The sequence below is a fragment of the Ptiloglossa arizonensis genome, chromosome 6 (genome assembly GCF_051014685.1).
Source record: "Ptiloglossa arizonensis isolate GNS036 chromosome 6, iyPtiAriz1_principal, whole genome shotgun sequence".
Classification (NCBI taxonomy): domain Eukaryota; kingdom Metazoa; phylum Arthropoda; class Insecta; order Hymenoptera; family Colletidae; genus Ptiloglossa; species Ptiloglossa arizonensis.
In genome coordinates, this window is record NC_135053.1 from 8,327,092 (window position 1) to 8,341,934 (window position 14,843).

At 42.7% G+C, this 14,843-nt stretch overlaps 1 protein-coding gene across 2 annotated transcripts in view; it reads left to right on the forward strand.

Moving 5' to 3' along the window:
* Positions 1–14,216, forward strand: part of Glurib (Glutamate receptor IB) — a 467,146-nt gene extending 452,930 nt beyond the window's left edge. Inside the window, exons 15-20 of one of the 2 annotated variants that reach the window (XM_076313859.1) lie at positions 4,212–4,410; positions 4,501–4,745; positions 6,481–6,727; positions 8,564–8,638; positions 10,227–10,281; positions 14,012–14,143. In XM_076313859.1, the coding sequence (XP_076169974.1) occupies positions 4,212–4,410; positions 4,501–4,745; positions 6,481–6,727; positions 8,564–8,638; positions 10,227–10,247 (787 nt within the window). In that variant the 3' untranslated portion in view covers positions 10,248–10,281; positions 14,012–14,143. Of the gene's footprint in view, positions 1–4,211; positions 4,411–4,500; positions 4,746–6,480; positions 6,728–8,563; positions 8,639–10,226; positions 10,282–14,011 lie in introns of both variants that reach the window. The other variant, XM_076313858.1, reaches the window with a different exon arrangement.
* The last annotated feature ends 627 nt before the right edge of the window (positions 14,217–14,843 follow it).

Here is a 14,843-nt window from a genome sequence, read left to right on the forward strand (position 1 = left end):
AAATAAATATGGAGTTTGAAACCTGCCTAATCGCGAAACAGGTAGACTCGAGTAGTAGAGTAACCCCAACATTAGTGTAGCGTAGTGGTAGACGTGGAAAACTGCTATTATTTTGCCGTGAAATGTTCGTGATGCAATATACGCTTACTTTCATTCTTTAACCCAAATTGCTACACTTATCGCTACGCTACAATTACCGTTGGTGAGGATGCTTATTTTTCTTTACACTTATTCATTTACCCTTATTTATAGCCATCTGCGGTTATAATTCCGGTTACGATTGTTGTATATTATATGTAAACTTACGAGCTTGCAAAGTTTCGTTAAAATCGGTGAGAGTCACTTCTGATGCTCCCTTATACGTCGAGTAAAAATTATCGTACGAACGTATGTTCTATGTATCTTCTATGTCTCCAAATTTTGATCGATCGAATAAATGTTCGAAGAGTCTACCTCGTCCTCCGACAATTCTATTTCGGAAAAGTTTAAGGTTTGTCGTGTATTCAACGAACGCCAAAAATGTACTGCGCGAAGCTCAGAAATTGACCTCTGAAAGAAGTTCAAAATCGTAGCGGGTGAAACGTTTCAGTCGGTCTTCGAAGATCTGCGACTAAAACGAGTAAAAATTGCTCTACGTTGTCCACATTCTTTACCATGGTACTAGATTCCTCTTGATACAGAAGTCGTCTTCCCAATTACGAACTATACGCGATCAGCGAGGGTACAAAATCGATTCGAAACTATTCGCGGAACTTTGAACATTTTCGTCCACAGGACCAAGCCATACGCAAGTTTCTAGGACACGTTTCGTTCGTCTCGGTGCGTGGATTCGTCCCGTGATACACGGACATGTATTTTCGAATTACTCTGTACGCTTTCGTTCGAACATCCCCGATTCCGTTCCTTTCCACGCCTCAAAACCGTAGAAGAAAAAAAAAAAAAGAAACGCGCAGAGAAGACCGTCCCGCGAGTTACGTCACGCGTCCACCGCGTACTCGAGGAGTTCCGTGTTTTAATTACATATCGTTCTCGCGGACGCTTAATTATTAAGGTCAACCCGGACGATGTATTTGCCACGCGAGCGGTCTCACGATAGCGCAAGACGTGGTAGCGAAAGACCTCGGTCGTTTCAGCGCGCAATCGCGAGAATGTACCGTTTGAAGAAAGGAGAGAAGAAAAAAAATGGAAGAAAAAACGCGAACGCTCGCGCGAACGGTGGCAAAAAGCAGTTTCTCTTTAAAAGCGGCAGCTGCTCGGCGCAAGAAAAACATTTCGCGCACTTGCACCGCGGTGTCCTTCAACGCACGATCTCTCCATCGCCCCACCCGGTTAGATACCCAACCGATGATAACCTTTAAGAGTGTGATTTACGAGGCTGGCCCGCGGGGGAAGGGTTCAAAGGTACACAATAATTACTGTTGCAAATTCCTTCGTTTAAATTACAACTACGTGCCGGGTAAACGGCGATTATAACCGCCCGGTCGGAATTATCACAATATAATCGGATTACGTTTTCGTAGTCTCGTGCTGGATGTAATTTAGAGCGGCCGCGTAATCGGCGCCGCGATTAGGCCAACGGCTATTCGAGGGCGGCTCATTTGAATGAGCGTGTCGTTCGAGCTCCAGCGAAAATTCCATTAGCGACACGCGCCGTTCGCCGAGGCCGTACGTTTCCAACCCGCTTCGACCCCCTTTTTTTTCCTTTTCTTTTACAATCTTCTCCGTACTTTTACGTTCTTCTTCTTACGCATCGAGGCATCGATCAGCACACCGGGATCCCGAGCGAATCGTAACGCGAGTTCTCGGCCCTCTTTGCATTGAACTCTTCCGGCGTCGACTCGCGCGACGTTTTCCCGCGTTCCTCGCGCTGATAGACTCGTCCGCTCGTCGAGTCACGGTCTTTGTCGAGTGTGGCCTAGCTAATGAAATAAGTTGAATTCCATGTGTAAGGAGTAGGGGAAAGCAACGTGGACGAAGTAGAGGATGTAACGGGTGTTTCTATTGTATTGTAGTTACTGTAGCTTATACCTGGTTATACTTTATACCTGGTGTACCAATAGAATGATAGCCAGAAAAGTAAGTCGAATCTCGTGTGGAAAATATTTTTGATGAAAGGGCATTTACTTTCAGAAAATGAAATTGAAAAAATCGATTCTTTTAAGCTTCTGGAGAAGACTTTATTAAGACTTATTAAGAGTAACTTTATTAATTTTGTAAAACCAGCGATATCCTTTGGAAAAATATTTCCAAGGGCGTACACTGAGAAATTGAAATGAAAAAAACCGATTCTTTGAAGCTTCTACGGTAGAATGCCCCCTTAAACGTTCGTAACTTTATTAATTTTGTGAAACCAGCGATATCCTTTGGAAAAATATATCCAAGGTGTTACACTTCGAGAAAATGAAATGAAAGAAATCGATTCCTTTAAGCTTCTACGGTGAAACACTCTCTTAAATCCTCGTAACTTTGTTAATTTCGCTAAACCAGCGATACCCTATGGGAAACTATTCACGAGTGTATACACTTTTAGAAACTTGAATAAAAAGTCGACTTTTGGAACTATGGTCCACGTTAGAGTACTCCTCGTCGAATATTGTTCTACTCGCAATTATCGATACAATCTATCGATTCTTTTCTCTAAATTCCAAATTCTAAGCGGTAATCCGCACCGTATCGAGTGACCGTTCTACGAAACGATTTTCATCGACCAATTGTAAGTTCATTCTCGTCATTCTCGGCGCTCGATTACACTCGCTGTCGAAGGTCACGCGGGTAAATAAAACGCGCTGGTTTACGCGCGATCGCGTGAATCTTCGGGGAAGCAACGGCGACGGATTCGCGGGCGTTTCGTCGTTTCGGTCGCCTTCGAAACTGGGTCTCAATTAATTTACATTTCGCCGTATCCACCGCGCCACCCTATCGCGGTAGCCTCCTTGATTAATGGTTTAAATATTCCCGCGGCGGCGATATGAATTGTAAATTCCGTGGAACCTTCTGTCCCCTACGTCCGCCTCACCCTCGTCGTCATTCCGCTCGCTTCTTCCCGTACGTGGCTCCTCTGCCCCGTGATTCCGCGCGAGCTGTACGTAAAGTTTCGTTATTAAATACGACTGTATCTGTCGGACCGTGTAACCCGATTACAACGTTCTCGGACAAAGGAGAGCGAACGCAAAACGGAGACGAAACGAGTTACCACTCGGCGAGTATAACGACATCGAGTCGCCATCGAACGATTCTCCGAAATGAAAACACACCTCCCGAAGAAACGAAGAGATCCCGCGTGAACCGGTGAAAATTTACCCGCGCAAGGGCAAAGGCGCGGTCGTTTTCTGCCCTTTGAAATTACGAGCGTGACGTGGCGCGATGCGAGTAAAAAGCCACCGACAATTTCCAACCCGCCGCGAACCACCTATATCGCGTAATTACGCCCTATTTTACATAATATCCTCGATGCAACGATAGAGCTACAATTTTTTACGTTCTCCGGAAATCAATTGCAACAGAGATGCCCGTTGAGCGGTTTGTATCGTGCCCGCACTTCCCGCGATTCTCTTCGGTAGCGATCTGCCCTATTTCGTACACGTTCGAAACAACATTTATTTTAAGAAGATTAATATTTCGTTGGAACATCGCGATTACTCCAGCACGATACTGAGACGCCAATAAAGCGCGTTGTAATTTTCTCGTAACCTTTTTCATAACGTATCATCGATGATAAAGTATTACACTTGAGAATAATTTACTCGATTCTTCCAGTCGAGAATATTTCTGGGTAATGTAACTATGATAATTCTATCTCTTAAATCCGCATATTCGTAACAATGATCCATCTTAATAATCTTTATATCTCAATAGCGTAGAAGGTCTCTCGGAAAGCTTCGCATCTTTTACAATACGTGTTCTAAAACTAATATTTACCAGAGGCAACGAATTATTATATTTATCGCAACGATACTATTAGAAATATGCCTTCGTAGGTAAACAAGTATTACCGAATATTCCTTCGGTGTGAAATGTTCGAGTTCCTCTCGAAACGAGAAGATACCCACAAGGTTGTTCGTCGTATGGAATAAACGGAAAGTTTTCGATATCTCGATAAGCATCGATCGCGTATTCAGAGTTCTGTGCTCGTTCGAACGAACGCTACCAGCCCGAAAGATTCACGACCATTGTTCTCGAAACTCTCTGTACATTGACTTCGTATTCGACAGATCGATATCAGGCCGGATAGTTGGCAGCGTTTGGTGGTTCTTCACTCTGATCCTGATCTCCTCTTATACCGCGAACCTGGCTGCGTTTCTCACCGTGGAAAGAATGGTCGTACCGATCAACTCGCCAGAGGACCTCGCCTCTCAAACGGATGTTCAGTACGGCACTCTCTCTCACGGATCCACTTGGGATTTTTTTCGCGTGAGTAAACAAGTACCGTAGAACCGACCAGCGAGTGTACCAGCTTTCGAGAAACTTCAACGAACGTATCCGTTCGTCTTCGACACGCAGAAATCGCAGATCAACCTCTACAGCAAGATGTGGGAGTTCATGAACTCGCGGAAACACGTGTTTGTCAAAACGTACGACGAGGGCATACGAAGAGTACGGACGAGCAAAGGCAAATACGCTCTTCTGATAGAGAGCCCGAAGAACGAGTACACCAACGAGAGAGAACCATGCGACACGATGAAAGTCGGCAGGAACCTCGACGCCAAAGGCTTCGGCGTCGCGACGCCGCTGGGATCTCCTCTCAGGTAAGTTTCAATTATTTATGTTGGAAATATAATCACTCGTTTCCTGTTTCCAGAACAGTGTTCTTTCGCGTTCCCTTTACGAATCACAAATTGCACCGAAATCGAGAATTGATCAAAGCGTCGAATTAAATTAACACGAGGTAAACGTACGTTGCCTTTGTAACAATTTGAAAAATTCTACAAATTATACGGGCTTGCTGGACATTGATAACGTGGTTTTCTGGGAATACTTTCGTTATTTGTCGTCGTGTTATTAACGGCTAAGTATATTTAAATTGTATCATTTTAGAAATCGATGTAACGAAAACATATGTTTACACCGTTTCGATTCGATTCGATTCTTACGTGTATGTAAATTTTTTACGAAGGTGAGTAAATTAGACGTTTGTAACGGAAAACATTGCGATCGTTGTAATGTACAATTTTAGTATAGTTTGTAATTATTTCTAAAGGGAATTCGAGAGAATGAAATAAATCATTGTTGAACTCTTCCGAAAAGAAACAATAGATCGTTGTATCGCATGTCGAATAATACTTAACGGAACGAAGAATCTCGTTGCGACACTTTTGTACGAATATTCAAAGACGAACGTGAAACGATCAAAAGCTGTCGTACGTGAACGTGCTTTGTCAGTTTGTTATTTTGTAGAAATGTTACGAAAGTTAGAAAGATCCGCGTACGAAAGCACGAGAAAGCTCAAAATACCCAGAGAGAGCCGACGTTGTAGAACATCCTTATTTTTCAAACCGTCTTATAAGTATCTCTCGAGCGAGTACCCCTCAAATCTAATGAAATTTTGATGAGGAAACTTTTTGCAAACTTCGTCTCAATTCATTCAAGAGAGAGAACTCTACAAACACTCGTGCCACGAATATTTTCATCCACGTATATTAATTGTTTCATTTTTGTTTTCTACGTATAACGCGAAACTACTCCGGCGAGATGCTCAACGAAATTACAATAAAATCCAAGTGTTTAATAGTCTTGGGCAGAATGCAAAGTTGCTGCTCGCGTAAGTTGCGTAAATACGGAACAAGGATTCAATGGGTGAACGAGTTCGACCTATTTCTTCCTATATCTGCGAACGAGTAATTAACGAGGTTTTCAAGTCGCCGAGAAAAGACGAAGCATCCATTCTTCCCTCTCTCATCCCGCAACCCTTTAAAATTCCGCTGCTCTTGGTCCCCCACCCCACCCTCCCCTCCCCCGCGTCCCTGTTGAAGCACAGAGCACGTCGTCGCGCACAATTAGCATAGAAAAACTCGTATACCTGCTTTTCCGTATCATTACCGTTTAAGGGAGAGACTTACCGTTGAACCCACTCTGCTCGTCGTCGATTCGACTACCATTTCTGTCTCGTCCTCCTCCAGCCTCCCTCCTCCAGTTTCGTTGGCGAAACGGCTTTTAGTTTGTAAATGAAAAGCCCACGAACGCATCGATTTTTCAGCATTATGTTTCTACCGTTCCTTCCAATGCTACCTTTACATTCTTTTCTGTCCAATTTGTTGAGTGAATTTTTGTAAATCAACCAACGTATCCTCGAGACGTTCTCGAATGAATTCGAGGGAACCGCGAGGAAGATTCATTCGAATATTTATACGTATTCGTGGAATTCTTTGAATCAGTTTCCGATTTGCTTAATTAATTAAAATCCCTCCAGCGAATGTGTCGTTCCGTTCATTGGTGCGCGAATTGCGAAGCAATTTGAGTTCGTTAATAAATTTTACGTTACAGAGACCCGATAAACCTAGCGGTGCTCTCGCTGAAAGAAAATGGCGAGCTAACGAAACTGGTGAACCGATGGTGGTACGACAGAACCGAGTGCAGGCACGGTGATAAACAAGACGCGTCGAGAAACGAATTGTCCTTGAGCAATGTGGCGGGGATATTCTACATCCTTATCGGTGGCCTTCTTTTAGCGTTGGCCGTCGCTCTACTCGAATTCTGTTATAAATCGCACATGGAAGCTACCAGAGCGAAGGTAATCATTAATCCGTTAAGGCGACCAATTCTCTGGAAACAATAATCGCTACTCGGTGAGCCTCGTGATCGCTAAATGCGCATTGGAACATTGAAACTGCGAAACGTGCAGCGAAATATTGGAGAGTTTTTTTGATCAAAAACACTCAATTTCATTTACAATGTTCAACTGAGCTTTTCCAGAGTCCTTCGCAAGGTTACGTACATATTAACACGAGAATCAATTTATTATAGATACATGTATGATTTTTTTTTTTTTTTCGAGTATTCTCAGTATGTCCCAAGTATCCTGTTCATCTGAATATATTTGTCATTCCGTACAATAAACAAAAATATTACTTACCTATATTTCTAGGGTTTAAGCAAGTACGTAATGTGGTATGAATTGTTTTTCTACAGGTAGAGGGGTAAAGGAGGTATAGAGATCAATTTTGTTCTTTTAAATGGAATGTTCAATTTTTATTAAATACTACATATGCAAATGCAAACTAATAAAATTCATACATAGGTTAAAATGGAACCGAAAGGAAAATTCTTGCATGGGTTAGAATGGACCCATCATTTTAGGATCAATATCGAGTAGACGTAAAACCTTGAAAGTTATACTTGTAAATTTTTATGAGTAAGCTTAAAATTTCATTCTCAGAACACATGTCACGGACCACCTAATCGCAGGCATTAAATTTCACGATACTACAACTACGAACAAATCAAATACTAATTTCTCTTACAGGTGATGAAAACATATCCAGTGGATAACACTGTAGATGGGATCAGTTTTGATGTTATGGCGATTCTGTACTCGAGGTCGTGTTTTTTGTTGAAATTAAAATATCCCGCGATCCATGTGAAATTAAGGGTAGTTTAAATCCTCATTTTGCTGGTTTTGAATTTGTTTCAAAGATACAGGACCCCACAGTTTGTAATTTTTATCTATTCTCACGAGAATGGTCTGCACAAATAAATTTTTATTTCCGAAATAACTAACGTTTCTCCCTTTTTTGTTTTCATCGAGAAAAATTGGTTTTTCGGAATAAATTTTTTTCTAGATCAGAAAGTCGTTTTTGCAACAAGTTCTGTTTACGAACAAGCTTTCCTTTTACAAATTTTCAATCAGAAGTCCGATTCCTTCCATAAAGTTTCTAACGTAATTATTTCCTAATTAATTCAACGTGATACTTATTCTCAATACACAACGTACGCGATCTAGTTCTTCGATCGTTCCATGTTGAGAAATTCAGAATTGTTCATAATTATCACGTTGCAAATACAAGTGTTCGACGTAAATAAAAAATTATTCCGAAAGATCGTTCCTTCTCGATCTCGAAGGGAGAAAGTCGATACGATCGACAGTTTCGGAGATAAAAAAAATTCATTGCTCTAGTTTTCGTAAAATTAGGTAAAAGAAGAAAAACTTTAACGTCCTGCATTTTCTAAGCAATATCTTAAACCCATCCCAACTTCGCATGGAATACGTGTTTCAATTTCATCGCAATCCCGTACCTCGAGTACGAGAAGGTGATCGATTTGACGTGGAATGACCCATTACTCTTATTACGTCATTCGTCGCTCGAGCGAAAGACTCCTACGGTCGAGACAAAGTCGAGTGGCCGCTCGAGACGAGAGACAGTTTCTCATCGTATCCGTTCGCCTCGTCTCGCGAACAGAGGCGGCGCACGGAGGAAACTGGTGGTGGGGGAAGCGGCCTTGAGCGGCCAATTAAGTCCGTTGAAACCCGCTTCGTTGATCCGCGAGAACGATTCTCGTTCTCCCCCTCCACAACGGAAACCGAACCGATCCCCCTCCAACGCGCGTCATTGAACGTTCACTTTTCCAGATACCGCTGTCGGACGCGATGAAGGCGAAAGCCCGACTGACGATCGGCGGTGGCCGAGATTTCGACAATGGCCGGGTAAGTGACACGATCACTTGCTAAAACACTCTTAGATTTTTGTTATCGATCGCACGCGTACGCCGCGATTAGAGTCCGTAGAAACGCGCTGGCGACGAACGAGCGAGGATGGTAAAGAAACGTTTCGCGTGCTACCGAGCCGATGATTATCATCGAGAGGTGCTCCGGAACGGTACCGCGACCCTTGCGAGAAAGTGGGGAGAGGGTCACCTGCAAGCCGGAACGTTCTCATCCTTCGCTCGATCTCGAGCCAACGATCTCGATATCGTGTACATACATAAGTAAACGAGAGAGACCACCGGTGCATTATACATGTCCGTGTAATACATACCTATATATAGATATATACGTATACATAGAAAACATACAATAGAGTACGTTTGGCATGCAGTTAGCAAAGCGTGTACAACGCTCGACATACATTTGGTGGTTGAAAGACGATCGAGCGTCGAGAATTTCGTACGGGGAGGGGGTTCTCGAGCGTTGTCTAGACGACACGACCGAACTATAGACCGATCAACGATCCTTGTCGATGCGTCGTGTATGCCATAGATACGAATATTGCATATTTATACATACATATAGAGGAAAAAAAAAAAATATATATATACATACTATACGTAAATGCGTGCGATGTGCGGCTGGCTGGATCTGTTGCGCTCTTTTCTATCTCTGTCTATCTACCTCTCTCTCTCTCTCTCTCTCTCTCTCTCTCTCTCTCTCTCTCTCTCTCTCTCTCTGTCTCTCTATCTATCTATCTATCTATCTATCTCTCTATCTATATATCTCTATCTCTCAATCTAGCTCTCTCTCTCTATCTCTATCTCTATCTCTCAATCTATCTCTATCTCTCAATCTAGCTCTCTCTCTCTCTCTATCTCTATATCTATCTCTCAATCTAGCTCTCTCTCTCTATCTCTATCTCTATCTATCTCTATCTACCTCTATCTCTATCTATCTCTATCTACCTCTATCTCTATCTATCTCTATCTACCTCTATCTCTATCTATCTCTATCTACCTCTATCTCTATCTATCTCTATCTACCTCTATCTACCTCTATCTCTATCTACCTCTATCTCTATCTATCTCTATCTATCTCTATCTATCTTTATCTATCTCTATCTACCTCTATCTACCTCTATCTCTATCTATCTTTATCTATCTCTATCTCTACCTATCTCTATCTACCTCTATCTCTATCTACCTCTATCTCTATCTATCTCTATCTCTATCTATCTCTATCTCTATCTATCTCTATCTACCTCTATCTCTATCTATCTCTATGTATCTCTATCTATCTCTATCTATCTCTATGTATCTCTATCTATCTCTATCTATCTCTATCTATCTCTATCTATCTCTATCTATCTCTATCTATCTCTATCTATCTCTATCTATCTCTATCTATCTCTATCTATCTCTATCTATCTCTATCTACCTCTATCTACCTCTATCTACCTCTATCTACCTCTATCTCTATCTCTATCTCTATCTCTATCTTTCACTTTCTCTGTTTGTACTCGATGGATGCAGAAGACGTATTTGCTCGTTTGCGCGTTTCGTTCTACTTTTGTTTTTGTCTCTAGTGGTACGGACTGCAGAGTTAGACGGAGGATGCATGCGCCTTTCCCGGGACCATATGTGAGTACTCTCGTCCTTAATTTTAATTCCCACTTTCTCTACGTATCATTCTGCATCGTCCTTCGAACCTCGCTTCTTGTGTACACGGCTTTAAGTAGCGCCCTTCCGCCTCTCTCTCTTCCTCCCACTCTGTTCCCCTATTTTCTTTCTCGTTGCCTCGGACGCGGCGGAACGCCACCGATCGATCGAGCTCTCGTATCGATGGTGTTCTTCCGCGTGCTACACTGTACTTCGTTACCGGCGAAAGTATCTCCGATTGGCTGAATGAGACGATCGCTCCGATTGTCTGGACGGCAACTGGCGCCATTCCACTTGTCCGATTAGGGCGACTCCGCCCGGAGTAGAACGATCTACTTGTAGAATCGTAGGCGGGCCCTGTTCTACTTGCGCCACCAGGAAATGCAGCAGACCCTCGAGTAACACGGTCAATCGGTTCGAGGTTTTTCGAGGTACCGTGTTATTCGAGACTCGGAGTACCGTACATATTCGCGGTTCGTGTTATCGAAGACCATGCGTTCGAGAGCTACGAGATTTTTAAACGAGAAAATGGTAATAAAACTTCTGGAAAGGAATATACAATAAAACGAGAAAACGATGATTAAGCTTCCGAAAGGAATATACAATAAAACGAGAAAATGATAATAAAACTTTTGAAAGGAATATATAATAAAACGAGAAAATGATAATGAACGTTTTGAAAGGAATATATAATAAAACGAGAAAATGATAATAGAACTTTTAAAAAGAATATATAATGAAAGGAGAAAATGATAATAAAATTTCTCGAAAAGAATATATTTCCATCTTTTCTACTCTAATGAAAGTATTCCTCGAAATAATCACAAATTGAAAGTCGTTCGACTTGGAAAATTGAATTTTAAGAATTTAAATGCTTCTCGAGGGTCGTCTGCATTTCCACTATATTTGACATAGAGATAAGAGATATACGATAATTCATTATTGAATCACAAATAAGAGAAACTTGCTCGAATTGTACGATAAATCACCGATCTCGAGACATATCAGCCAATCGCGAGTAACCGACACACAGTTTCATACAATTCAAAGATGCTTCTTTTTCGATAGTCATCGACCTACGCATCGTCCTTAAAGTATTCATCGCTTGTCACTTTCTCACTGTCATCGCATCGTCGCGTCATTTCTTTCTCACCGCTGTATTTGTACGTTCGACGAATTTTGAAACAGGACGAATGTTTCTCGCCAAGCGAGAGTAAACGATCGCGTTGTTCCTACCAAGATCTTGATCGACGTGGTAAAAGCGATGAAAAAAAAAAAAAGAAAACTGTTATTAACGATACAACGATACTCGATCGCGTTGTTTGTACGCGAGAGCAATTTTTCGTTTCGCCGTCTCATCCCGCGGAAGAAGAGGGACGAGAAGGCCGTGTTAAATTTTTTTCCAAATTAATGTACACTTTCAACGAACACAAACGTCGTCCTATCCGTTCCTTTGGTTCTATAGTTGTTCCTTCGCCTGAACAGCTTTGGCTATCTTGAGAGATCAGCTTAACCGGCGTGAAATGTGCATGGCTTCGGGCAACAATACGCGTAAGCAAGGAGTGGTTTGTCGAATCGCATGTCGCTTTTAATGATCGCAACGCTTATACACGAGACGAACAATACGCGAAATAAAATCGCTTTCATTCTGTCCTTTCTCTCGTAACAAGCGGAAGATGCCATTCTTTTTCCATTTCGTCTCTTCTGTCTTGCGAAACGAGTATATCGCACAAAGGGCAGGACGATTGTACGAAAACAGAGAAGAATCGTACGCACCACTAGCAAAACATTCACTCTCGTCGCAAAAGAAAAAAAAAAAAAAAAATTCGTCGACGTTCGCACACACACGTACAGACATATATATATATACACACACACACTCGTACATTTATCGTGTCGAAGCATCGTTCAAGGCACTCGAATTAATTTAAGGTACTCGAGAAGCCATCGAAGGTACTAGTTCGCGTCATCTTCTCGCGACAAACGCGACTGGTTGATTCGATTTCTACCATCGTTCGGTCACATATCTCCTCTTGAAACACTTCTCATCAAATTTCGTCACTACGATGGTTATCAATTGATTGCGGACGTTTATGTATGCGAGAAACGTTTCTACGTGTATAAACTGTACAAAAGTATAGAAGGAAATGTACGAAAGATAATTGTACTCGTAAAATCCTGGAATTACATCGAAACACGCTGAGAGTATATAGAATGTACATACGTATTAGTGTTGCTTAATTTTTTTTTTTAAGGTCTAAGTTATCAAACAAGATGTTACCAGGCAAGATAATATGTCATTTAATATGTCATTGAATATTCTTAGAGCATAGGTCGTTGACTCAAGTGACATGGAAGGAGCTGTCACCTTATGAGGTAAAAAATATAGTGTTTCATCTAGAATGAAAGACGAGAAGTTGACCTTGAAATCTCCTTCCACTCGCGTCTAAACGTAAAATAATTGGTTTCGATTCATCGACACGAAATACATTGTGTACGAATAAATTCTCCTTACGGATCATTTAAGCGGATAGATTTAAATGTCTTGGTTGCTTGGAAGTAAATAAAAGGAATCCTGTTCGGGACAAAAACACTGTTGGAAGTGGCAAAATAGCGATAGGAAAAGAAATTTACCAAGATTACTTTTTCTAAGATTTCAAGGTCACCTTGGCTGTTAAACGAAATATGACATTTTTTACACGTAATCGTACAACTCTGATGCGTAAGACGATCGATTAATCTGCAATTTGTCGGCTATAAAATTACGCGAAGGAAAATTCTGTCTCGTTCGACAAAACCGATACGATCTTTCCTGAAGTAGCACCCATTTTTCGTAAACATTCGTTCCAATGACGAGAGAAAAACAAACGATAAAACGAGTGATCGTTGAAAAATTTATTTCGTCGTAACACACCCTGAGGCACAGTGCGCAGACTTTATTCGTAGGAAAAATAATCGACCGATTTCATTCGTAACTTCGCGTAGGAAAATATATAACGAGCAATTCTTTCGACATCGACTATTTACAATTGTTTTCGTTTCTCTTAAATTGTCCCGATTATTGTAGAAATATCGAAAGAATCGTGTCGGCCGTTCTGAACACGCGTGTACAATAGACGCGACGATTCGACGATTACGATTCTTTTCACCAGCGTTGGCCTACTTAAAGGTAAGAATGGCAACGACGCCGTATGCCCAGTCTACGTAACCAAAGAAGACCCAAAGAATCAGGACGGTTTAAAGCAAACGTTTACTTTGCTCCTATTTCCACGGATTTACTCGAATAAACTCTCCGCGACGAGAAGCATTCTTACTCGCCGTAAATATTTTCCTGGCGCGTGGTTCTCGGTAAAATCGGCCGATTACTTTTTCCTCGAAGAAATTCAGCTTCCACGTTGCAACACGCGACAAACCGAACAATTAGATTACCTTTAAAGAAAAAAAAAACACAAAAAATTAGATCTCTACGTTTCGTCCATCTTACGAACGAAACGTACCCAGATATCGCGGTGATTCTATTTTCGTTCGGGACAGCTGTAACCGTAAATTGGTATAAACATCCGCAGTCAATCGCCAATGTATTTGAAAAAAAAAAAGAAAAAAGGGAAAGAAAACGCACACCGACTCAATCCCCGTGTCACCACGACGCGAGTCGCGACGAAACGATCCGCTCGAGTCGCGCGCATTAAATGAACGATCGTTGCATTTCCAGTACTACGCTCCGGCAAACGCGATTGGCAATACCGAGGGCGATCAGGTGCACAGCAATACGCATACCCAGGTGTAAATTACCTGGAGTCGCCGAGCGAGTCGCCAGCCATCTCCCTGCCCACACCTCCGCCGCCTCCGTTGGTGGCGGTGCTGCCCCCGCTGCCACCGCCGCCGCCGCCACCGCCACCGCCACCCAGAAGACCGCGACGAAGTGTCACCTTCGCGGAATCGCCGCCGAAGAGCCCGAAGAGGATCAAGTTCTCGCCGTTCCAGCGTAGGCCCAGCAACATGATGCTGGACGTCGCGGTGCCCTGGACGCCGGCGTCCCCGCGTGTCTGGACCGGCCGTATCGGCGACGACAAGCCGGAGTACGTCAAGTGAAAACACGACGTGTCGATATCCAGCGCGATCGCGTGCCAATTCTAACGATTCTCGATCGCGGATACACGCGATTCGGAGTAAAGGCGATACCCTCGATCCGCAACGTTCCTCGGTAAAGCGTTTGCCGAACAGTCGAATCTCCGCGACTCGCCGATCGCTCTCGATGATCGAAACCAACGTTTCGGTGCGCCGCCGCGCGACGATGCTCTCGAAAGATCTCCGAAAGGTCGAAAGATCTCGAGAGATCTCGGATGTTCGTAGACTTCGTAAGATCGACAGCTGTTGAAAAGAGAAGAGAACTTTCGCGCGACGAAAACGAGCGAGAGATCTTCCACGCGACGAAAACGAGCGAGAGATCTTCCACGCGTCGAAAATAATCGAGAGATCTTCCACGCGACAAAATTCGCGAAATATCGACGCGATTCGAAACTCTTGGAGTATCGATGGGTGTT